Source organism: Eimeria maxima, genomic scaffold (genome assembly GCF_000499605.1).
Source record: "Eimeria maxima Weybridge genomic scaffold, Emw_scaff198, whole genome shotgun sequence".
NCBI lineage: Eukaryota > Apicomplexa > Conoidasida > Eucoccidiorida > Eimeriidae > Eimeria > Eimeria maxima.
Window position 1 is genome coordinate 21,408 of NW_013564869.1, and position 24,220 is coordinate 45,627.

General features: G+C 49.5%; 5 protein-coding genes across 5 annotated transcripts; 2 read left to right on the forward strand and 3 right to left on the reverse strand.

Annotated features, from left to right (window-relative positions):
- Positions 1-410: 410 nt before the first annotated feature.
- Positions 411-9,024, reverse strand: EMWEY_00021150 (TPR domain-containing protein, putative; the record flags this gene model as incomplete). Its single annotated transcript, XM_013480483.1, has 20 exons — positions 411-539; positions 758-860; positions 1,048-1,169; positions 1,313-1,582; positions 2,078-2,236; positions 2,529-2,663; positions 2,887-2,956; positions 3,480-3,589; positions 3,788-3,877; positions 4,100-4,134; positions 4,299-4,385; positions 4,612-4,920; positions 5,133-5,224; positions 5,320-5,749; positions 5,927-6,037; positions 6,221-6,623; positions 6,903-7,223; positions 7,791-8,150; positions 8,309-8,685; positions 8,856-9,024. 20 exons carry the CDS (start codon positions 9,022-9,024, stop codon positions 411-413), a joined length of 3,882 nt encoding a protein of 1,293 aa, XP_013335937.1.
- Positions 9,025-10,558: 1,534 nt separating this feature from the next.
- Positions 10,559-14,585, reverse strand: EMWEY_00021160 (Similar to guanine nucleotide exchange factor, related; the record flags this gene model as incomplete). Its single annotated transcript, XM_013480484.1, has 8 exons — positions 10,559-10,619; positions 10,821-10,996; positions 11,782-11,877; positions 12,120-12,308; positions 12,629-12,814; positions 13,015-13,221; positions 13,406-13,748; positions 14,104-14,585. The coding sequence occupies 8 exons, from the start codon at positions 14,583-14,585 to the stop codon at positions 10,559-10,561; spliced, it is 1,740 nt and encodes a 579-aa protein (XP_013335938.1).
- A 1,302-nt stretch (positions 14,586-15,887) lies between these two features.
- EMWEY_00021170 (Ras family domain containing protein, putative) lies at positions 15,888-18,153 on the forward strand (the record flags this gene model as incomplete). Its single annotated transcript, XM_013480485.1, has 9 exons — positions 15,888-16,024; positions 16,419-16,570; positions 16,771-16,872; positions 17,012-17,115; positions 17,219-17,261; positions 17,428-17,485; positions 17,663-17,723; positions 17,884-17,949; positions 18,106-18,153. 9 exons carry the CDS (start codon positions 15,888-15,890, stop codon positions 18,151-18,153), a joined length of 771 nt encoding a protein of 256 aa, XP_013335939.1.
- A 192-nt stretch (positions 18,154-18,345) lies between these two features.
- EMWEY_00021180 (hypothetical protein, conserved) lies at positions 18,346-19,563 on the reverse strand (the record flags this gene model as incomplete). The annotated part of the gene is made up of 1 exon (XM_013480486.1): positions 18,346-19,563. The coding sequence occupies one exon, from the start codon at positions 19,561-19,563 to the stop codon at positions 18,346-18,348; it is 1,218 nt and encodes a 405-aa protein (XP_013335940.1).
- Positions 19,564-20,312: 749 nt separating this feature from the next.
- EMWEY_00021190 (WD domain, G-beta repeat-containing protein, putative) lies at positions 20,313-23,667 on the forward strand (the record flags this gene model as incomplete). Its single annotated transcript, XM_013480487.1, has 9 exons — positions 20,313-20,805; positions 21,005-21,168; positions 21,364-21,522; positions 21,727-21,825; positions 22,010-22,246; positions 22,432-22,758; positions 22,885-22,979; positions 23,187-23,442; positions 23,590-23,667. 9 exons carry the CDS (start codon positions 20,313-20,315, stop codon positions 23,665-23,667), a joined length of 1,908 nt encoding a protein of 635 aa, XP_013335941.1.
- Positions 23,668-24,220: the final 553 nt, after the last annotated feature.

A 24,220-nucleotide genomic window follows, 5' to 3' on the forward strand; every position in this document is an offset into this window, starting at 1 on the left:
GCTTCAATGCACAGAAAAGGCCAAATCACCTGCAGTACATGCATTGAGTTAGTTAGCATTCACAGGGAACTTTAAACTCTCCCATTTGGAGCAGCCCACAAGGCAGTTGCTTCCATTCTTATATACAATGGAAGAACTCACGTACACCATCAAATTCATCCACTCTGTAAAGCAAAAAACTGGACGTGTTCGTTGTACTACTGCTTCAATTGTGCCTTCATCTGCGCCAGACATAGCGCTTGCTTACGTCAGATGTTACTGTTGTGGGAACAACACAGCTTCAAACGTGCATACGTTATGCATGCTTCCCACAGGTAAAGGCAAGGCAGCCCGCGGGAAAGCTCAAAATCAGGCGCTTTATTTTGTTCAGCTGTGTTGGGCACTTCCAAATTTAGCTCTTTGCAGATATATTAACTAGCTTGCTCTGACGCATCGCGCGGTGTTGGACCCTCACCTGCTGGCACCCCTTCCATCTCTTCGTTGCATAGACCGACACTCTGCTGCTGCGCCACTTCAATACGGGCCATCATCGATTCTAACTGCAGCACGTCGCATGCACGTCAACCCTAAAGTCGAAACTCTTAACCTAAACCCGCAGCCCTAAAACTAAGCCCCAATAACTCACAATAAGCACAAAAGCCACTGGCATTACAGCGCTGACACCAGAATTGGCAGGGATGTTGAAGTTGCCCTTCACAAGTTAGGGATGTGAAGTTGCCCATCACAAGTTAGGGCTTCGGGTTAGGGTTTGGCATACGCGCTTCAAAGCTTCCGTTGCTTCCGGCAATATGCGTTTTGAATGCGTTTCGACGGTGGTCTTCATCTGTTGCAGAAGATCGTTGCTGCACAGGACCGACATGCTGCACAAACTTCAAAAATTATGCTCACAACCCACAACTCAGACTCCACTGCAGATTTTCCAATACCTAACTTCAAATTATGGCGAGTAGAGGGATAACAGGAAGGAACAGCCAATGCACTAGGGTTGTGACAGTTTTATTGTCTACCGCTGGAGTTCGCGGTTCACGGTATAGGGCTTAAACACACCGCCTCTTGCTTTTGGGGCTGAAGCTCTCCAACAACGAGAGCGAACGTTCTAGACAGGAAACCTGCTTGTTTGTCAATTCTAACAACCGCTCATGATCCAACTTGCCGCGGGTCACTTCAGCCTGAAAGCAAATCCAACACCCTATACCCCTAGTTCAGATGAGGACACAGCACATAGTCGTACTGTAATACACGCGTGTTCATTTATGGCTTGTTTTCTGCGGCAAAGGGTTGGGGGTTTAGGGTCCGCGGCCTGTCTTGGCACCTGCAGACAGCGGAATTCTTTTAACCAGTTGTAGACGCTTTCCGCCGGTTTATTTCCCTTCACGAGGAGCACACCATAAACCCGAAACAGTTCTGCGCAGTCTGAGATGTGTTGAGTTAAGAATTGCAGACAACTGAGGGTGTGGCGCAGAACACCCAACATGGGCATCTGGCCCTGCTCTTGTTCAGGCGTGCACGACTCAGCCCGCCTTAACTCAAACAGCACCAACTCCTCTAAAAATGAATAAATCCAAGGATCGATGCGGTCCTTCTGAAGCAGCAAGCAGTACAAATGCACATAAATGGCCTGTCTACATAGTTGCAGTGTTTATGTTTAAAAGCGACAGCTTGCTTGCGGTTCAGTTGGCTTGCACAAGAAGAGAATGCATGAAAGAGGGCGAACTTTCGAGGTAGAGGCTTCGAGGCCGGCCAAAGATAAGGTTTAGCAGTTAGGGATTAGGTATTATTTCTAGCAGTTAAGGATTAGGTATAGTTCCCCGCAGCTCGGCATAACAATACCCTCTCCCCACTAAGCCCCACAAGCCCAAACACAGCATTCGAGTTAGGTTTTACTCTGCTCCGACGGCAGCCACTTAACGCGTCATAAACCCCCCCCTCGAAACCCTAATTTTTAAAACTTAAGCAGTAAGTCCTATAGTATGAAGCCTTGTTATGCTTTCCTTCTGATGTGTTTAAGCGCTCCGTGGGGGACGCTTCCCGAGTTGCTTTTGCAGGTCTACGGCATAAGTATTGGAATTTAACTCACAGCATTGATCTGGACGAGGCTTCGAAGACCACGGGAGATGGCCTGCACATCTCTCAGGCGGACGGAGATGCTGATGAAAGTCTCCCAAATTCTCCAATTCTCTCGCCGATATTTCGCCGCCTCCAAGATGCAGTGCTGTGCCGCTGGCCATGCGTCACGCTGAACCAAAGAGCAGACAGCAATCAGTGTTAGGCCCTAACGGACAAGAGTTTACTATTCAGGCGGCGATGCTGGAGTAGGGTAAATGCTGGTGTGTCGAGGGGATAGTGGCATATGGCTGTTAATATGATCTATTTTAGGGTTTAGTGGATGGAAAAGGACTTTGCAGTGGACTGCAGCAAGGTTAGCCCAGGCGTCGCCTTCTTCAGGGTCGATGGCGAGGGCGCGAGCAAAGGCATTTCGTGCTTCGTCAAGGAGCTGCAGGTGTAGGCAGCAGCAGCCCAAAGCAAACCACGTGGGGCTGTGCAAAGTCGCTGCTGCTGCTGCCAATCGCAGTGCTGCAGCTGCAGCCTCCAGCCGCCCCTGCGACATTAGCAAACGGCCCAATGCCCGCTGTGCTCGGGCGTAGCGGCACCCCGAAAGCGTCCTGACAAATACAACACACACCGAAACCACAAAAGGGAGCAAACAAATAGGGAACACAAACACTGAAATGCATGACATTAACACTGTAATTCAAATGCAACACCCGAAAGCTGCAATACATCGCATAAACACTGGCATGCAACGCACAAGCACTGATCTGCAACACATACACTTTGACCTGCAACGCGTTAACACTGAAATATAATGCATAGACACTGAAATACACGGATATTCAGCGACGAAATGTCAACACGTTTTACAGCTACGCATAAGCAGAACTGCACCACGCGAACGCTGCAATACACCACACACGCACTGAAATAAATCGTACAAACTCTGACAAGCATACTGAAGGACAAGGAGCAAACACTGAAGTACCAGACACAAACACTGAAATACACGACATAAACACTGCAGTGCACCAACACCACTTGAAAGTCACGCAAAAGCACAAAAAGGAAACGTAAACGCTGAAGTACAACACTTTGCAAAAGCCAAAACTCCCGTGTAAAACCTCGGACAATGCACACTCTTTAAAGCGTAAAACCAAACCCTCCCCCATAAACCCTAGAAGCCCCCCCACCACACTCTCAAACTCCTAACACCTAACTATAATCACCCTAGGCGGAACCCTAACCTCCGGCAACCTATTATACCGTTTACGTTCTTATCACACACACGGAGCTCGCGCGCATACTGCAAAGGCCGATTAAGGAAAGCCTAGGTCCCAAACCCTAAGCAGAAAGAATTTGACACCGGCATGCTAGGCTAAAACCCAAACCGTGCACAGCGCTAAACCCCGGGTCAAGTAACTGACCAGGCCTCCTTATAGAGATCTTCCGCTCGCTTCGCGTTTTGTGGAACTTCTAAATCAGCCAAAGTGCAAAGAAGATGAGGCGTTGGCTTCGCTGCGATCTGCTTCTCCAGCTGAAGGATCCAAGCCCACAACGCTAAACCCTAGACCCTTAGCTATGAGCCGACAACCAAACGCGCACCCTTATGCTGAGAGAACTTACATATTCTCACATTGCCGCTGGTTGAGGGAGCTGCAGAATGTGCTACCAATCTGAGATGAGAGTTTAGGGTCTAGGTGTTAGTGTCTGGGGTATAGCGTTTAGTGCCTACAAGAGCTCGAGCATCGGCTCGCCGGTCGGCGGCAACAAGGCAGTCAGCCGCCTCTTCCCACATCTGCAGCTCGGTGAACTTCTCAGCAGCCTGCAGTCACAAACTCTAAACCCTAAACCCTATACCCTCACAGTCATATCCAAAACCAAAAGCCCTCGAATGTAGGGTAGCTTCGTATAAGCTAGGTTGCAAATGGAAAGGGTGACCAAACAGGATACACTATCCTTGAAATTCTACACGCAGGCTTTTCAGTGCAAACGTTTGCCATCAATTCTAAGCCTACACCCTATGCTATAGACCGTCAACCCTCACCGTGATGGTAGCGCCGATACGCATCATTCGTACAGCTGCGGTAAAAGCACAGCATAATCCCATCTGAGACTACAAACCCGACACCCTTAAACACTGAACCCTGAGCAGTCGCGCCAGCGGAGATCACGCACAATCGACGTTGTATTGCACAATCGAAACACTTAACGCCAAACAGGAAAATCTAAGATTTCTTCCTCACCAACTTCTCGCTGCAGTTCCCACCAAGTGAGGAGGTCAGCGTGGTAAAGCAAGCCGAAGAGGCGGAAGCAAGCCGGTGGGTCCGTGTCTGCGACACAAATCCCAAACCCTAGACCGCAAAACCGTAAAGCCTAAACCCGTACACCTAAACTCTACGCCCAGAAGGCGTGCAAGCAGCTGCCCGGTGTACGGTTTAGAGTTCTGAAAGGTGGCGTGTCGAGGAGTAGACCAGTAGTGGTTGCAGGCTATTCTGCAGTATCTGGCCCTGTCAGTGCTCGAATTCAGGGTTTAGGGTCGGGTTTAGGGTGGCTAACCATCGAGCTGCTCCCTGAGGGCATGCAGCTGCAGCACAGCTCTCTCTACTGTCTTCACTCTGTGGAACTCCGCGCGACAACGCAGCAGCAACCCGGAGGAAAAGATTGCCCAGTCTGGAGCAGTGACGATACACTCAGGCTCAGCAACAAACAGTGCCTCGGGTTCATGCTGCAAAATCTGCAGGCGCCGCTCATAATAAGCTTTGTCCGTGCTGCTGCTGCTGCTGCTACTGGAGCCTGTTGACGGAGGCAACACCAACGCCCTAGACACCACAGCACCAACTTCCTCCAGAGCCAATGGGTCGTTGCCTTCACCGCAACACACAACAATCGTAAACCCCAAACTCTAACCCTAAATCGGAAGGCCCATTGTTCAGGGCTTACAATAAAGCCTCCCCTAAACCCTCGAATGAGAGATGCCAGCTGCAAAACCGCACGTGTAGACAGGGCACAGTAAGGCGAAGATCCTGTTTCATCAACCCTAGACTCTCGACCCTAGCCCCTAGGACCTAGGACCCTACATGGATTGCTTTCAATTATCGCTCTGGATTTGGCGAGGAGAAGCGCCTGTTCAACCACTCCGAGTGGTCTTTCAAAGAACTCTCGATTTTCTCTGCAGCCCAAACGCACCGCGAGTGGCACCTAGACCCTAAACCCAAAGTGCTACACCCTAAACCCTAAAACCTAAATCTGAAACAATGGACTTACTCCTTTTCAAGTCTCGGCATTTCCATAATGTCATTGTCTTCACGAACATCTTCGAGCCGCCACAGCCGCCGGCGTTCTCCCCCTTCTTCGGGGCCCTCTGAAGATTCCCCTGAAACCCCTCCAGGTTTCGTGTTGCTCTTGCTGTCGGTGGTGGTGCTGCTGCTGCCGCTGCTGCGCTTGGCGGGGTGTCCCGTGAATGGCCCTTCTTCGGAGGGCAGTGAGGGGGCCGTCAGAATCACTGTCTCTTGTTTATCTGCTGCTGCAGCAGCAGCAGCAGACTCTGCTGATGCTGTCGCAGCAACAGGCGCCTGCGCAGTGCTGCGGGACGCACCGACAACCAGTTGCGGTAGTGCCTGCTGCTGATGCCGCCGCCTCACCCCCAAAGCCCCCGTGAGAGTAAACTCCACCCCAAATGTCTCGCATGCGATTTCTGGGATACACACGCAACGCCTAAACCCTAAACCATCATCCCGCCCACATCTACCCTGAATTGAGGCACAGCTTCAGCATTTGCTCAATTAGGAAGGTTTGGCTGTCACGCATAGAAGCGCCAGCAGTTTGGGTGTTGCACCCGCTAGGGTTTCGGGCTTTGGGGTGGCCAACTCACTGTTGACAGCTTCAAACACCTCTACCCGCCCCAAAACTGCCAGCCGAAGCCCCAACTCCAGCAGCAACAACGTCTTGTCTCGGACTGTCACTGCACCACAAACGCTAGCCCCTAAAACCTGGAACGTAAACCCTACACCCTACACCCTTCAACAAGGGAAGCTGCACCACCAGAAGAACAAACCCTACATGCCAATACCCAAACAATAAACCGTAGGCCTTAGCCCCTGAGCCACAGATGATTGGCTTCAGAGCCTCTACTTCAAGCGCTAAACCGTAAACCGTAAAAACTCACTCCATGCTGGGTCTGGCAGAAGGTAGGCGAGATCGACGCGGCTTGGGTCTTTCACAGAGAAGCGCAGGAGCAGTCTCTCTGTCTGTGTCTTTGTTGGTGCTGCTGCTTCTAGAGTTGTTGCTCCTGCTGCTGCTCCTTCTGCTGTTGCCACTTCTTCTGCTCCGGCTAGTGTGTCAGGCGGAACTTTGACCGTAGCATCGGAGCCAGCAGCAGGCGCAGCAGGGGAGCTGGTAAGAGGAGGCAGAAGGACAAATGTGCTTTGTTCATCCCGCAGCAAGAAGGAAACATCAGCTAAAAAGTCGCGAGCAGCTTTATCTGTTTTCTTTCCAAAGTCTCCAGCCCTCAACATACACTCAACGCCCCTCGCCTCAAGCGACGTGCAGCTAAACTCAGGAGGCAGCAGCTGCACGTACAAACCCAAAATCCTCAACCCTAACTCCTAAACCCCGAACACCTAGAAATGCGTTGTCCTTGCTTGTTCCTCCATCTACAACGTAAAGAATATAGAACCATTTATGGTTTACAACTCAGGGTTTATTGGGCTTCGTAGCGTTCATTTATTGGGGCATACAGGGGCATCCTACAGAGTGTGAATTAGGGCTTACCATGGGGATGAGGGTTTGTGCGTGCCTAAAGATGAGGGGTTATGTATTAGTGTTTACGAGTAGGAATTAGGGTTTACGCGTAAGGCTCGACTTGCCTGGAGCTGCCGGAGGACGGCTGCGAATTGGTAGAGAAGGGAAGCGAGGAGAGAAGGCGCAAGGGCCCCCCGGAGGGCCCCAGAGGCCCCCCCGCCTCCTCGCAGCGACCTGTGCTGCACAAAGTCTCCTCTTGAGGACCAAACAAACAAACTAAAGGGCCCCCCAACATCCTTGGCATTTACAGGCGAAGACGAAGCAGCAGCAGGTCCTGTTGCAGCCGATAGAGTCTGGGCCCGCAACCCCTCAAACACCAGACGAGCAAACCACAGATATGCAATACCGCGGACCCCTTCGTAGACCGGCTGCAGCCACACACACGCAAACCCTAAACCCCAAATCCTAAACAGCTGGGAGCACGCGCTGCCGTTCAGCCAGTACACCAGGAAAGCAACAGGAATAGCTTACAACATACGGATTCTCTACGTTCATTAGAGTCCTTTAATTGCGGCTTATTAATCAAGGCACATTAAATGGGGTTTATACTGTGGGATTCACTACTCAGGTGCTGCCGATTAGGGTTTACTATTGTTTTGGATGCTTTGTTATTAGGTCATGCTAGTAGCAAATCCTAGTACAGGCATATCCCCCAGGATATATAAATAAAAGCGTACAGCTTAGGGTTTATTGACTAGGCTTTACGAGGGTTTTGTCTGTTGGGGTTTCTTGAGTAGGGCTTGTGGATAAGGGCCTTTGAAACGTCGTTTACTGAGTAGGGTTTATGAATGAGGGTGAACGAATAAGCGTTTATGAATTAGGGTATACGAGCTGGCGCACATGAATTAGGGTCTAGGAATGAGGGTCTGTACATAAGCGTTCATGAGTAGTGGTTTGCAAATTTGGGTTTGTGGATTAGGGTTTGGGATTTATACCTCTCCGTCGACAGTAAGGAAGGATTCGATTTGTTTAATTCTTTCGCGCGTTTTATTTGTTGTTTCTTCAGGGTCGCCTAAAGCGCAGAATGTCTTAAGAGAGAATTCGCAGTAGCAGCGCCGTTGTTTTGCTGTTGCTGTTGCTGCTGCTGCTGCTGCTGCTAGTGCTGCAGCTGCCTCCTCCCGAGGACAGAAGCCGCAGTACACGCAGCAACAACTGCAGTAAGCAACTCCTCCTGCTGCTGCTGCTGATATGGAAGGATATAAATCCGGGTGTCGTTCCCTTCCTTCTTTTTCTCGCTTTATGTCCACCAATTCGGTTGCCTTAGAAGGACTGAAGGGGGGGCCCGTCAGATTAGCCTGCACAAAAACACTTAAATCCCGAATCCCTAACACTTAGGTCTCATTTGGCGTCCTAAAGACACTGCAAGTGCAGGTAAGACAAGAATATTCTCCCGGAGGCTTTAGCTTCAAGGCAAATAAGGTGGAGGGTTTAATGTTTAGGGATTAGTGTTTACTTGACTGAAGACAAGCAGCGCAGCCACACCCACGAGGAGGAGGCACCGGCATCGAATGGAATTCAATAGAGGGGGCCCATCAAGGCAGCTTTTGAGCGCGCCCTTGTTAAGGGTCTCTTCAATGTCCAGGTCAAAGGCCACTGGGGGAAAACCTTGCTGATCAGGCGCCGCACCCTCGCTACTGCCCGGGAACCCTTGGGGCCTCACATCCGTTACCGCTCCTTCTCCGGTTCCCTCTTGGTGAACCCCCTGGGGGCCCCCACTCGGCGTATTAACCTTGAGAGCCTCAAGATGACGCCCTGCCCAACCGCGCGTGAAGACCGAGCGCCAGCGGCAGCGGCGGATCCATATACATAAATCGCAGAACTGGGTGAATTCTGAACAAAAACTCTAAAACCTCTACCCTAAACCCTAAACCCGGAGGTGAAGTGGCGAATTGGCTGTTACTGCAACAGAGGAGGGCTTGTGTTAGGGTGCTTTTGCGCGTAATGTGTGAAATCCTGCGTTCCCTGCGGACGGTTCAACCTTGATGGTTAAGGGTTTGTACCTTGTCTAACGAGGGCGTGTTGCTCTGCGGTTAAGGGTCCTGCAGCTGCAGCTGCCTCTACTTCCTGCTGCAGATGCTGCAGTTCCCCGTGAAAACCTCTTAAAGACCGCGAAGGCCCCAGCAGCTCTGCCTCAACCCTCCAGAAAGCCTCCCCTAGAGACTCCCTCATCCTCAAACCCTAAACACTCGACAACAGAATCGAGGACCCTACGCCTGAAACCTCCAACCCCAAGCCCTGAACCTAAACCCTTAACCCTCGAAAACAATTTCACGCCTAAAGAAAGACTTCAGCCCCATGCAGAAGCCAAGGTTGCCTGTATCGAGCCAGTTTAGGGGGTTAGGGTATAGGGTTTAGAGGCGACAGTATACCGAGGACGAGGAATTTAACTCTTTGGAGCAACAAGAACAGAAGTTGATAACGAAATATCAACAAAAGTTTATACAATCTCCCAGTGGAAAATAAACGAGCAACCCTCACACCCAGCCCCGAGGGGCCCCACAGCCGCCTATGAACATTGAACGGCTTAAACAATACTTTTCTTTTAGTATAATTGTTATTCAGGTTATTCAATTAATTTCAGTTATTTTCCATTATTATTTTATGGTTAATGTTATGCATCTTACCGCAAATAGATATTGCCGGGGGCTGTGTGTAGAGATCTCTTGGGTTGCGCCAAAGTCGATGCGTAGGCTGAAACTGCAAGATGTACTTGAAGGGTTTTTGTTTCTTATTCTTCGTCGATAAACAATGCAGAATTATATTTAAAACAAAACTAAATAAACAATAATAAAAAATTATATTTCTACTTATCCTGGCTAAATAATAAAAGTGCCAGTAGCTGCTCATGTCAAAACATAATTTGTTGCATAGGAGCCTAATGGGAACTGCCTGCACGTGTCATTTGGATGTCTTCCCAGACAAATAATAAAACGGTTTAGTCCGCATTCTTATTGCTTATAAATAATAAATAGTATTAATACGAATAACAAACAGATAAAATAAAAAGCATACCAAACACACATAAGGCTGCGCACCATTAACTGCAGTTATTATGATTATTAATTATTTATTTTATGAAAGACTCTTTGCTGCGCACCACTAACTGCAGTTATTATGAATATTAATTAAAGTGTCTAGGGAATCGGTTCAGGTCTACACAAAAACTATACTTTGGATCTCTGCTTAAATGCATATATCTGTGTAACTACTTATTGTACAATAAACGTTGTGTATATAGCCTGTATATTATATACTACATATGTTGTATACTACATATTATATTGAATATATTCCAAGGAATACTTCTTTGTGTAGACGAACGTATGATCATATAATTACGTACAGGAATATACATATAAATATTTAAACTATCGTATATTGTATAGTGACTTCGCCTGCATGCAAATGACGCATTTTAATACTGACCTTGAACACAAGAACAAGTACATAGCACTTACTTACCTGCCCATAAATCTATTTATTTGTGTATTTATCCTTTACATTTTCCTTTGCACCTATTTATTTAGATGGCCACATCTGTGCGTACGAAAGAAATGGATACGCGGAGCCTAAACAATAAAGCCTAAAGCGTAGAAACAAATATATGCACTATGCGAGTAAGAGTATGCATAGAGCAGCATTGTCTTCGCTGCTGGTTGTTTTTACTGCAGTTGGTGGCTTTACTATTTCTGCCACACTGTTGCTATTGCTGCTGCTGCTGCTTGGCGTGTTCATCGAGCCGTTCTAGCGCGGTGACAGGTGCACTGAGAGGACAAATTGATCAGTACAAAAGCATCAACAGCAACAACAGCACCTCAAATATCGCTGCGGCACAGCTGCTGCATAGTTAAAGTATATGATGTTGTGGAGAGAAGGGTTTGTGGGGTTTCATTTGCATGCTCCAATCGAAGGGCAAATAAGAAACATTTAACCCCCCAAACAAACGCCTGAAACCACCCATTAACATGTCCTTCATAATGCTGCTGCTGGTGCTCAAGGTGCTGCTGCTGCTATTCACGGTACTGCTACTACTACTACTACTGCTGCTCATGCTGCAAGGGAAAGTTTCCTCCTGTTGCAGCAGCTGCTGCAGCATTTCGCTCTGCGGGGGATCTAAATATGGCAGCAAGAAGGCAACCGCCTGCAGCAGCAAACAGAAGGCTCCCGCAACACACATGCAGCAGGAACAACAGCAGCACCAAGTCCAGAAGCAGAAGAGGAAACAAGAGGGAAGTAAACAGCAATAAATCAGACACCACCAGCAGCAACGGTTGCTGCACAAATATAAGTACAAACAGTGCAACAGCTCCTGCTCCTTGTTTTTCTTAGCAGCAGAACAAATGGCAGAAGGAACCACAGCATACGCAGCAGCAGAAGCAAAACAAATTGTCATCAGTATTCAGTAGCAGCAGCCGCACTGGTAGGGGTAGCAAGAGAATACGAACACGCGCAGCACCATACAGTAGAAACAGCAGTAGCAGCAAGGCCATCCAGAAGCAACAGCAGTAGACACACGGCCATACAGAAACAACAGCTGTAGAAACATGGCCATACAGAAGCAACAGCAAGCATCACGGCCATACGCAGCAACAGCAGGATCATATGAAACAGAAGCAGCAGTTGCAGGTGGGCTGTACATGTGTCTGTCCTTGTGCAAAATCTTCGTAAAACCATTTAAATATTTTTGAGACAAAAATTGAATTTTCATTTATCATAAAATTCGAAGGATTCGCAGCAAACGCCCGCCCTGCTAAAGAGAGCTCGTCCTAAGGAGATAAAAAAATATTAAAAAAATGAATAGTAAATAATAAATAAGCTTAAGACCAACAAAACCGACTGACAATAAACACCTGCAGCGGCATCGTCTAAATCATTAACAGCACCAGCAACAGGCGGCCAGCAGCAACTGCAGCAGAAAAGTCTGACATCGAGGGTCTCTGGATGGTAAATTCGAATTGGAGGAGAACCAACGCAGCCTAAACTCAACGCGAAGTGAATACGGGGGTCCACCTGAACACAAACCTTAAGCCCTAAACCAAAGACCCTAAACCCTAAACCCCAAACCCTAAAACGTCATCACTAATGAGTTAATATCGTATCGACAAATCCAACTAAATCCAACTTCATGAACCAATAGATGTCCCACCATTTTGCAAATAAAGCCTAGACCGTAAACCCTTAACCAGTGTCCGTAAACCGTACTCGACCATCCTACACCATAAGCGCTAAACCCTAGGTCTGACCCCACGCTCCCGAATCCTCACCGTTTTGGCGGCAAAAGCTCTGCGTTTGTCGTTAAAGAGGAAGGGTTTGTGGAGAGCAAGAGGATGCCTCCTGTTCTTCCGCAAAACCCCAAACACTAATTCCATTAAACTGAGTCTAAAACCACCGAGACAAACCCCCGCGCTGTTCATAAACCTCAGGCGATTTAAGAAGCCATCAGGCACACCCAGCTGAGAGGCAAACACTAGCACACAAACCCTAAACGCTGAACCCCAATACGCCTAAAATCTAATTAACTCCTACATATAAAAACGCAATGACACAGTGTAGCCACTAACGAACCCAAACGGCTTATCACCCAGACCATCAAACCCTAATCGTGACAAATAAACCCGAATTCACAATCCCCTCACAATCCCAACTGCCCCGATTAATAAACCCTCAAACAGGAATTCATAAAACTCAGGAAGGGATCAGGATGTGTCTGCTGCTGCCCTTTATGGGTCTTCGGCTAGCGCCTCGTGGGTTTAGGGTCTAGGGTTTGCGAGACCTGTAGGAGAGCAAGTCTGTGCGTAAGGTTGTAGAGATTGAGGAAGAACGCTAAATGGTGGTTTGGGGCCTCTAATGCAGCAGCATCTGCCTGCTGGAGCTCGGCAGCAGCAACAAACAGCTGCATGCAAATTGGATCTTCTACTGCTGCTGCCAAATCAACAAAACCCTCGTGGCTATGCGCAGCCTGATAGCCACAAAAAGCAAACCCTAAACTCCAATCCATAAAACCCAGAGCCCTAATTCACAAACCCTAAACCCGAATTCGTACATCCCAAACCCTAACTAGTACACCCGAAACTGCAATGCATAAAATCTACTCAGTTTTCTGGAGGATGTACTTTGCTGCACGTGTGTGTTTTGTGCGTATTAAGGTTTAGGATTTACGAGCAGGTCTAGGGTTTGCTTGAGAAGGTACTGGACGAGGGGAAGGGGGTTTGCTGCAGGTTGTATCCATTTAAACATGAAGTTGAAGACAGAAGGCAGCAAATGGCATTGAAGACAATACCTCCGGCTGTCTGTACACTCAAAAAGATAATCGGGGTTGAATGGCACCTCCTGCAGCACCTCCAAGTCCACCAGCTGTTGGCCCACCTGAACCCAAAACCCCAACCCCTAACCTACACCCTAAACCCTAAGCCCCAAACTCTAAAATTTAGACCCTTCCACTGGAGGTGTTTGGGGAACACCGGCACCTTAGCAGGCTTCAATTATCGGGCTTCAGCAGCTTTCATACAATTTTGGGTTTAGGGTTTGATGTATAGGGTTTACGGTTTACATAGACGGCATCTGGTTGAGTGATGTGAAGGGCTGTTTGAATTGCCTTAGTTGCTGTTTGCCCAGTAAAGGAAAAGTCGGTGAAGAGAAAACCTGCGAAGGGTTTAGGGAGGAAGGCAGCAAATAGACGCAGGAACTCCGATAGAGCCATTGCCTTGTATACAACCTCACCTCCTCCTACTGCTTCCGCTGCTGCTGCTGCTGTTGCTGTTGCTGCTGCTCCTGCTTCCGTTGGTTCTACTCCGTCCTCCGATGCTGCTGTTGGTGTTGCTGCTGTTGCTACTGATTCTGCTGCTGCTGTCTCCCGACAGGGAATGAGAATCTTCGCCGCATACAGGCAGTCCCTGAAAGGACACAGGGACGCAAGCTGCTGCTGATGCTGCTGCTACTGTTGCTGCTGTTGCAGCTGCTCCTTGTGCTTCTATTTCACCACCAGCAGCACAAGACGGTGAGGAAGCAGCAGCGCCAGCAGCACACTCGTGGCTACACCAGTTACAGCAAACCATCAGCAGCAAGAGCAGCAACACAAGAAACAGCAACAGGAGCGACAGTAAAATGCCACAAAGTATAGCATCAATACGGTCAGGCAGCAACGAGAGCACCATCCGCAGCAGCAGAGCAGCAGTTTCGCCATCACCACCACCACCAGCAGCAGGAATAGCAGCATCTGGTGATGTGGCAGCAGCAGCATTGGCTAACCGTTTCTGCAGTCTTCTGATTTCTTCTTCATTTTTCTCTAAGCTGCTGCATCTGGATAAAGCCAAACTCCACCTGCGACTGCTGCGGCCCCGACGCTCGTACAAATACGCATGCTGTTGTTGTTGTTGTTGCTGCTGTTGTTGTTGTTGTTGCTGTTGCTGCTGTTGCTGTTGTTGTTGCTGCTGTGGCTGCGTATTAGCAAGGCTATGAAGGTGATGCTGATTTCGTAGATGCCGTTGGTGCAGCTGCTGTGGCGCTTGTTGCTGTTGTTGTTGCTGTTCCTGTTCCTCTTGTTGTTGCTGCTGAGGCTGTCTCTGCAGATGCTTATCTAGTTCGTGATGATGTTGCTGCTGCTCCTCTTGGTCATGCTCCTCTTGCTGCTGTTGCTGTTGCTGCTGTTGCATGCATCCATCCCCTCGTTCATCCGCCAGAATGAGGCTTGTCCCATCCCGCAGCACTATACTCTGCTGCTGCAGCAGCATCTTGTGTTGCTGATGCTGCTGCTTCTGCTGTTCCGTCGTTTTCTGTTGCTGCTGCTGCTGCGCCCACAGCAACAACAGCCTCTGCAGGCCGGAGCGGCAACGGCGCTCCTGCTGTTGCTGCTGTTGCTGTTGCCGCTGTCTCTGCTATTACTGCTATCCTTCAAGTTTCTGTTGGTGCCTCCGTTGCTGTTGCTGTTGTTGTTGCTGCTGTCGCGGCTGTTGCCGTCGTTGTTACCCCTTCTTCTGCTGTTGCCTCCGCTTCTGCTGCTGCTGCTGCCGTTGCAGTTCCACAAGATTATGCTAAAGCCTGCCTAGGCCATGCTGCGTGAAAAGCCTCCGGAGGTGTTGTTGATATTAACACAAAAGCTTGCTGCAGCAGCAGCTACCTGCTGCTGCTCCAACTGCTGTTGCCGTTGCCGTTGCTGTTGCTGCCGCTCTTGCGTTCCCGCTTTTGCTGCTCCTGGCCGTTTAGGCCACCTGGTTCGAGATGATTCTGCTGAAGTATTCAGAATTTTTGCTGCTGCTGCTGCTCCAGAGCGAAGCGGGCAATCCCTATGTGCACGGACCACTGGAGCACAGGAGCAGCAGCGGCGGCAACAGCAAGTTCAGCAACTGTTAAATTGGACCCTTGGCTGTTTCGGAGCATCGAATTGCTGAATTCCAAATTTAGGAATTTAGAGTTTACGGTTGAGGGTCTAGGGTCTGCATGTCTATCCTTCATAAGCAGCTCCAGAAGCAGTAGCAGCAGTAGCTGCAGTACCAGCAGTGGCAGCCGCCTCGGCTGCGCCCCTCACCTTGGTGATAATTAGGAAAAGTTTTGACTTCACCTTTTAAGTCTTTTTTTAAACTCTAAACCATAAACCCTAAAACCAAAGCCTTAGGACTCTTCAATGTGCAGTTTGCTACGGGCTAAGTTTGAGGCCGCACCCCCCAGAGACCAGCACCAGCAGCATCTGCAGCGGCAGCAACGAAAACTGCAGCACTGGCATCAACAGGAGCAACAGCAGCTTGAGCGGCAGATAATATAGCAACAAAAATGCCTCACATAGGGGGCGCTTAGCAGCAGTGTTTGCTTCTGTTGCTGCAACTGGCCGCTCGCTCTCCAGTCGGCGCCGATCCCCAAATCCAAACCTAGACCATAACCGATAAACTTTAAACGGCTTAATCTACCTCTTTCAACTGTAAATTTATCAGGCTTGAAGCCTCGCCGCCGCAGGCTAATTAGCCTTTGAACCTGCACCGCCTTACGGTTTCTTCCTTCAAACCTCCCTGCCGCTAAACCCTAAGCCCTAAACCCTAGCGATGGACGCCAATGAATTTCCGCTTCTGCGAATTACGATATTGGGGTCAGAGGGTTGCGGTAAGACGTCAATAGCCGACGCCTTTGTTAATAATGTTATCGCGAGAAGCAACCCTCCGGAACCCACCACTCTCCCTAGGTAACCTTAAACAATAAACCCTAAACCATCGAAGACGTTTTACTGAGGTGGACTCAGGGAGTAAGGCTTGTGCTAGCGTCCGCCTCCTTTTTATTAGTTTGTTTTCCATTCTCTTGTCTGCTTGTTTGATTATTTAATTATGTCTAACTTTATTTTACTTGGTGTATTATTTGCCTTCTTTTTTCGCTATCTGTAACTATCTCTTTGTCTCTTCGCTATAACGGCAACAACAATACCAGCAAGAGCACCAAAGGGAGCCGGAAAGGCAGCAGCAAAGGCAGGAGCTGTTGTTGCTAGATAGTTGCTGCTGCTGCAGGAGGTAATCCCACTGCCTTTGCTGTTGTTGTTGCTGTTGTTGCTGGTGCCGTTGCTGCTGCTTCTGGTTCTTCTGCAGGCTACTATACCGTGTAATGGCTTTACCTATAGATGAAGGAGATGAACAAACACAAAAGGTTATTTGTGAGGTCGAAGATACTTTTTCTCCAAGCAAACAAAACGAGAAAAAATCTATCCGCTCCCTTGTTGACATGAAAAGAAGGAAACTCCGTAAACCGTAAACCCTAAACCGTGAACTCTACAGTTTATTCTTGCTGACGAAGATATCGAGCGGAAGAATCAATAAAAGGACACCCGGAAATAGAAGGAAAACATTGCTGGGGTTTAGAGTCTAGTGCTTCTTGTGGTTTGGGGTTTACGAGGGCTTCGGAGCTTTTAGGGTTTACAAGGGTTGAGGGTTTGCGGTTCAGTTAATCTCCCTCGCGGCGTAAAGGACTTTACACCTTTTTCACTGTGGCGGCCGCCAATAATTCCTCATCATGAAGGAGACCAATATCGAAGCATAGCACACGGCAAGACTTGCTGCTGCTGCTGCTAACATGGCTGCTGCTCATGCTGCTGGTGCTGCGTCTGTTTTAGTTGGAACTGCTGCTGCTGTTGTTCTTGCTGCTTCTACTGTTGTTGCTGTAATTGCTGCTGCTTCTGCTGCAGGCCGCATGGGGTTTTTGATAGTTTTCGATGTCACAGACCCAGCGAGTTTTAACACCGCTACTGAACTCTTGACGCTTACTCGAGAGTTTGCAGAATACAGAAATGTAGGTTTTAGGGTTTGATGCTTGACGGGCTATAGGGTTTAGCAGGGTTTGGGGTTTAGCAGGGTTTAGGGGTTTCCTATTGAGGGTTTCGCTGCTTCTTCAGCCAATGATTTCGCCGGTAATTTTCCTCGTCGCTAACAAAACAGGTAGGGTTTAGCGTTTTAAGACCTTTATGATGTGCTGGGGGACGGCTAAAATGCAGGGTGTGTAGTAAGCCGCAGCGGCATCAGCAGCAGATAGCTGGTCTAGCTGCTGCTGATGATGATGCTGATGATGCTGATGTTGCTGCCGATGTGCCTGCCGCTGCTGCAGATGTCGATACTGAGGGAGATGCTGCATCTCGGTTGCTTGGTCGCGCTGAGCTTTACGCGTGAGTCGAAACCCAAACTCGAAACCCTAAAACCTAACACTTCCTGTAGCCTCATGCTGGCGTTACGCACCCCAGCAGAGGCAGCAGGAACAGCAGCACGGACGGACTTTCAGACTAAGACTCTGCTGTTGCTGTTGCTGTTGCTGTTGCTGTTGCTGTTGCTGCTGCTTACATCAGACAGCAGGTCTTTTGCCGGTTATGGCAGGGATCAGCGTTTACAGGGAAGAACATAAAGAGGGTAACTAGACCCTAGACCTTTTAAAACCCTAAACCCTCTTAATGCACAAGACCCCTCAAACCTCAAACCGCGGGGCACAGAGTCCAGCAGTGCGGAGAGAATGCAATTTAATAGCTTTGGGGTTTCGAGCTAGGGTTTAGGATTTAGGGTTTGCGCACAGATGTTTGTTGACATGGCCCAACTGATCCTCTCCAACGGAATGCTATGGGAGCTCGACTACCACGAGGTAAATCCAAAACCCTTGACGTTGTTGTAGATGCTCAATAATCGCTGAAAACCCACTAATAAAACAACTAAAAACCCTAAAAGCTGTGGTCGAGGGCTTACTCCCTTGGCAGTTGTTTAAAGGGTTTAGGGTTTATGATTTGGGGTTTCCGCGCAGGAGAGTGCCTCCGAGGAGAGCGAAGAAGACCGATGTGCAGTCATGTAGACCCTAGACTCTAACTCCTAAATCCGGAGACCTAAACCGTAAACCCTAAAACCTGAACCCTAAACCCTAGTGGGAGACCCTTGCAGCGTATAAAGCAGACTTAAAGCTCAACAAACATATACTCGCTGTAAACCCAACTTGGAGTGTGGGGCCTCGGGTCAGTTGGCCCTCGAACCCGAAACCCCTCAAACCCTAAACCCTTTTAAGTACAGTGCGCAGGGATATTTTGAGGGCCCCCAGCAGCATCAGCGAAGCCCCAACTGCGAACTCGGGGACTCCTGAGCCCCCGCTGCCTTCACCCCAAACCCCAAACGTACCCTTTAGGCCCCCCCCTTCACACACATTGTTGGGGGCCCCCTTCCGCCCTTCGGAGGACCCATTGGGAGCCCCCATTTCTACAGCTGCTGCTTTTCTCTCTTTGCCATTTGGGGCCCCTCTGGGGGCCCCAACAATGTCGGGGAAGGCCTCAGGGGCCCCTGTACCTTGTGGGGCCCCCTCGGGGGCCCCCTGGGGGTTTGAAGACGGTGTGTTAGGGTTGGCATCTAGGGTTTGGTGGGTAGACCACAGAATGAGGGGTTTTAATTGGCGTCTAGGGTTTAATTGAAAAAGCAACAAATCTCCTGCATGCACATCGCAACAAATATCTTCAATTGGCCCCACACGTACACTGCAACCTGCTGCTGTAGCTGTAGCTGCTGGTGCCGCTGCAACTTTCTTGGAATGCTTCGCCTTCGGAAGGTACAGCTTGAGGTGGCCCGACACGTGACCCTCCGCGTCCTCTTGTTCATGCTCCTGCTGCTCTTGCTGCTGCTCCTGATTGTTTGGGGTGTATGGGCAGGTGTAGGTGAGCAGCAGATATTTATTTCCTCTCTTCCCCTTTTGGAGGAAGCGGGATGGGCCTTGGGGGTCAGATACAATTGCTGCTGATTCTACAAGGCCAATGCAGTACTCGTTCCTGCTATCGCTGTTGCTGTTGCTGCTGCTGTTGGTCCTGCTGCTGCTATCGTCGCTACTGCTCCTGGAGGCGACGCCTCCTCTAGGACCGCTGCTGCTGTTGCTGCCGACAGCTGCTGCGGCAGCTGCAGCCGCTGCTGCGACATGCAGTAAGTCACTGCAGATGTCGCTGCTGCTACCTTCGCTGCTGTTGCTGCTACTCTTGTAGTTGCTGCTGCTGGGAGTGGCGACCTGGCATTGCTTCATCAATCGCTGCAGTTGGCTTTCGCTTAAAGGCCCTTGCTGCGCTGGGCCAGGAGTTGCTAACGCTGCTGTTGCTGCTGCTGCAGCAGCAGCAACCCTCTTCTGCTGCAGCTGTCTGTCTCGCCGCCGGAACACACCATAGGAAAAGCAGCAGCAGCCGCAGGCAGCCGCGGCAAAAGAGAGAAGAGGGGATGTAAGGACGCCATGCAGCATCTGCACTTGTCGCTTTTGGAGCAGCAGGTGGTGCTGCTGTCGTTGGCGCTGCTTTTGCGGCAGAAGCCGCCGCGCTGCAATTATCGATTCTTCGGATTCCTCTATCTAGTGCAGCAGCAGCAGCAGCTACGCCAGCAACAGGAACAGCAACACACTAGAACGGGATAAGGCCCTGTCTCTGTAAAGAGAGCCTCAGGCCATAATTAAAAAAATATATTATACTTTCTAGATAAACTCTTAGGAAGACATGGCACTATTGCTTGCTGCTATTACTGCTGCTGCTGTTGCTCCGGCTCTTGCATGCGTTGTTCCCGCCCCACAGACTTCTATGATTGGTTTGCTGCTCTCTACTCCGATCTTTGTAGTTTTTAAATTACTAAAAATTTATTATTGAGGGTTTAGGGTTTGTTGTTTAAAGTAACGGTTTAAGGGTTAAGGGTTTAAAGTTTTCCAACCTGGCTGCTGTAGCTGCCGCTGTACGGCCTCGAAGGAAGGCCAAGAAGCAGCAACGGCAGCAAGGGCAGCAACAACAGCAAGAGCAACAACACCAGCAGAAACAGCAACAGTAACAGCAACAGCATCACCAGAACAGCCGTCGATGCGCTGAATAGTGCCAGCAGTGGCATTAACTGCAGCAGCGTCAGCAGCGGCAACATAGACAACAGCAGCAGCAGCAGCAGCAGCAACAATAACAACAGCGACAGCAGCATAAGCAACTGCAACAGAAACAGCAGCAGCAGCAGGCTAAGATGCCTCGGTCTGCGGGTGGGCGCTACCTGCCGCTGGCTATCGGTCCACCACCGGCAGCTGCAGCAGCAGCAGCAGCAGCAGCAGACCCGCTTAGCTGCGGGGGTCCATTAACGGGGTCTAGGCGGCTGCAGAAGGCATTTACTTTGGAGTGTACAGGCAGCTTAGGCGGCCCTGTTAGGTGTTGCTGCTTCCTGCAACAGAAGCAACGCAGCAGCAGCAGCAGCAGCAACAATGATGCAGCAGCAGGAGAGTCGGAAGAGGAGCAGGAGGGTGAGGAGGAGAGTTTGGAGGCTGTGCTGCAGCGTGGCAGCAAACGGAAGCAGCAGCAGCTTCTGCTGCAGCAACAGCAACAGCAGCAGCAGCAGCAGCTGAGCAGCAGCTGTTTACTTGCCGAGGGAACGCGAGTGTTTAAAGCAGATTTTAATGACACTTCGCAAACCCCAAAATTTCACTCAGCAAAATATCCTGTAACTGCTATAGCTGCAAGAGAGGGTAAACCCTAAACCCTAAACCCTAAACACTAGAACATAAACCGTAGGATTGTAGAACTGTGTTAACGCGGCATTGTCCTGCTAATTGTGTTGCTGCTGCTGTTGCTGCTGCTTTGCTGCTATGCGTCTTTGTATGTGTTGGCCTCGACAGTACTAGAGTTTAGGGTCTAGGATTTAGGGTTTAGGATTTGTGTTTGCAGACGGTTTGCTGGCGGCAGTTGGCGATGAAGGGGGGTTATGTAGTGTGCTGTCTGTACACTCCAACCAAACCCTCCGGAGGTTTACAAACCCTCGAGATGCAGTTGTTAGAGCCATCAAGTTTTGTAAACCCCGCAACTCTCTCATTACTTCTGGAGACGACACCGTAAACCCTAAACCCTAAACCCTTAAATAATCCCTAAACCCTTTCATACAGTAGACTAAAACAAACGCAGAGCGGCTCCTAGACGCTGCTGAGGGTTTCAAGCGCCACCGACCTCCAGACTTCCACATCAGGGTTTAGGTTTTAGGGTTGGAGGTTTAGGGATTAAAGTTTAGGGTTTAGGGTTTTTTGTTCCAGATAGTACGGGAGTGGTGCTTAGAGACGGGAACATCAACAATGGAGTTAAAGGGTCATGCAGACAGCGTGAAGTGTCTAGACACCTCAACTATATTTAATTATTTAATTTTATCTGGTTCCTATGATGCAACAGCTAAAGTGTGGGACACACGGAGCAAGGTAAGTAAACCCTAAACCCTTATGACCAAAACATAAACCCTAATGCTAATAGCTCGCACAAACAGACGCAGAAAGCGAGACTCGCCAGTGGCGTAGGCGCGAGAGCAGCATATCGTTGGCTACCTGCACGGCAAAAGGAAGGTTTAGGGTTTGGGGTTTGGTGTCTAGGGTTTAGGGTTTACGGTTTAGGGTTTGCGGTTGCAGAAATGTTGCCTCTCCCTGGCCCAAGGTGACCCAACAGAATCCGTTCGGCTTATTGAGGCTTCATCAACCCTGCAGGTGTTGACTGCTGCAGGCAGCCAGGTAAACCCTAAACCCTAAACCCTAAGCCCGTTATCCTCGGAGACTCCACCCGACCTAACTGCTTGAGACCCCTCAACGCCAAATGCTCGTTAGTGTGAAGGGCTTAGGGTGTAGTGTTTGGGGCTTAGGGTTTAGTGTTTGGGGCTTAGGGTTTAGTGTTTGGGGCTTAGGGTTTGCGGTTTAGGTTCGTCTATGGGACCTCCGGCAGTCGTCGGCACCCCTTTGGAGTCTCAGCAGCTTCGCCAAGACCGTTTTTGCGGTGCAGCCGTTTCCTGCTGCTGGTGCTGCTGTTGCAGCTGCTAGTATTGCAGCACCAGGAGCACCAGCAATAGCAGCAGCAACACCAGCAACACAGGACGGCCCCAAGATGCTGCTCGCTGCCGCATCTTTAGACAACGTCGTCCGCATCTTCTCCCTCGAGGTCCTTATAAACCCTAAACCCTAATCCCTAAACCGTTATCCCTTGACCAATCTCTAATCGCTAAACTCTATTAGCTGTGCTTCAGCTCTCAGGAGCAGTTGCCCGACAGCCCAGCACAGTACTGGACCTAGTTAAGGGTTTGGGGTTTAGGGTTTAGGGTTTGCAGTTTGGATGCATGCGTGCAGACACTACAGCTGCTGCAGTCCTTCGGCGTGCGCAGTGACATTTTGTGCCTCGATGCTGTTAGCGGCATGGGCAGCAGCAGCAGCAGCAACAACAGGAAGTTCAGAAGCATGAAGAGCCGCATCCTCGTGGGTTTGTCTGACGGTGGTTGGCAGATGCGGCAAATTGGGGGTGTTGCTGCATCAAGCACAGAGTTGCTGCTGCTGCAGCAGCAGCAACAGCAGCAGCAGCAGCAACAGCAACGCAAACGTCTGCTGCACCTCAAACCAACAGACGGCGGGTACTTCAAAAGAGGGAGAAATGCACCACCCGGAAGCAACGACGAAGTCGTAAGTGTTTAGGGTTTAGGGTTTAGGTATTGGAGTTAGGAGTCACATCCCCCGCATCTTCTACTACTAGAACTACTGCTGTGGCTGCCACTGTTGCTGCTGCTGTTGCTGCTGCTGTTGCTGCAGGTATCGACTTTGCAAACTCGCCGCTTGTCTCGGTTGGATGTTCTGCTGAAGAGTTTTCAGTATACGGCAGCAATGGATGTTGCGCTCACTACATCGTAAACCCTAATCCATAAACCCTAAACCCTTTAAACCCTCTCTCTGTTGCATGGGAAGACTGTTGCCTGGCCTTGACGGCATTTTGTTTGTGTGAGGGTTTGACGCCTTTGTTTGTATGTTCTATATTATAGTTTGTACGTTTGCTTGTTAGAATTTTTAGGGTTTAGGGTTTAGGGTTTAGGGTTTGTGTATGTGCGTGTTGTTAGGGCGGAGCACGTATTGGCTGTGGCAGATGAATTGCTGCAGCGTGGTGCATTAGAGAACGCGTTGTCTCGTTTATCTGTTTCTTCTTTGTGTTTTCTTTTTAAAGTATTAGCAGAGAATATTGCATTTAAAGGAGAAGAAAGAACTTTTATTTCTTTGCAACTCCTCTCTGCTCTATTAAATCAAAAACAACTACAAATCTGTACAGACACCGCAAATGCAGATACATTCAAACCCCTCATCGCTAAAATCTGCCAAGTACGCCAAAACAGACACCAGGGGTCAAGGGTTTAGGGTTTTGACTGGGGAGGGGGGTTAAAGGGGCGAGGGTTGAGGGTTGAGGGTTTTGGAGAGGAGAAGGTTTAGGGTCTAGGGTCTACGGTTTGATATTTGGTGTGTGTGCAGCGCGTGGCCTTTGAGTTGGAGCAGATCCGACGACTCGGGAGGACTGAAGCGATGGTTAATGCGCTTCTGGCCCTCTAGGGTTTAGGGTTTAGTGCTTAGGGTTTAGGGGTTGCAGCGTAGCATTAGGACGCGTGCGCACTCGAAACCCTAGACCCCCTCAAGTGCTATACCCTAATCCGCAAACCCTTGCGGAGAATCTGTAGCCATAAACCATCGCTCTGAGTCCTTGCCTCTGGCTGAGGGTTTAGGGTTTAGGGTTTGACCGCAATAGGGTTTGCGGTGTGGAGGCATCCGATTGGAGCAAACGGGAACAACATCCAACAAAGGGTTTGGAATTTTATTCCTAGATTTTATTGTTCTGAGTTTAGGGTCTAGAGTATAGGGTCTTAGGGTTTAGGGCTTAAGACTTTAAACTTTAGGTTTTAGGGTTTAGGGTTTACTGTTTAATCAAGACAGTGGCAACCTGCCTGTGGGGCCCCTGCGACGACACGAGCGGTTGAGGCCTGTGGCTCTAACGCCTAGGGTTTAGGGTCAAGAGTTTAGGGTTTAGCGGCATTGTTGTTTACAGCAAACCTGGAGTTTTTAGTTTTTTAGCATTTAAGCTACCTTTTTGTTTAGTGGGATTTAGGGT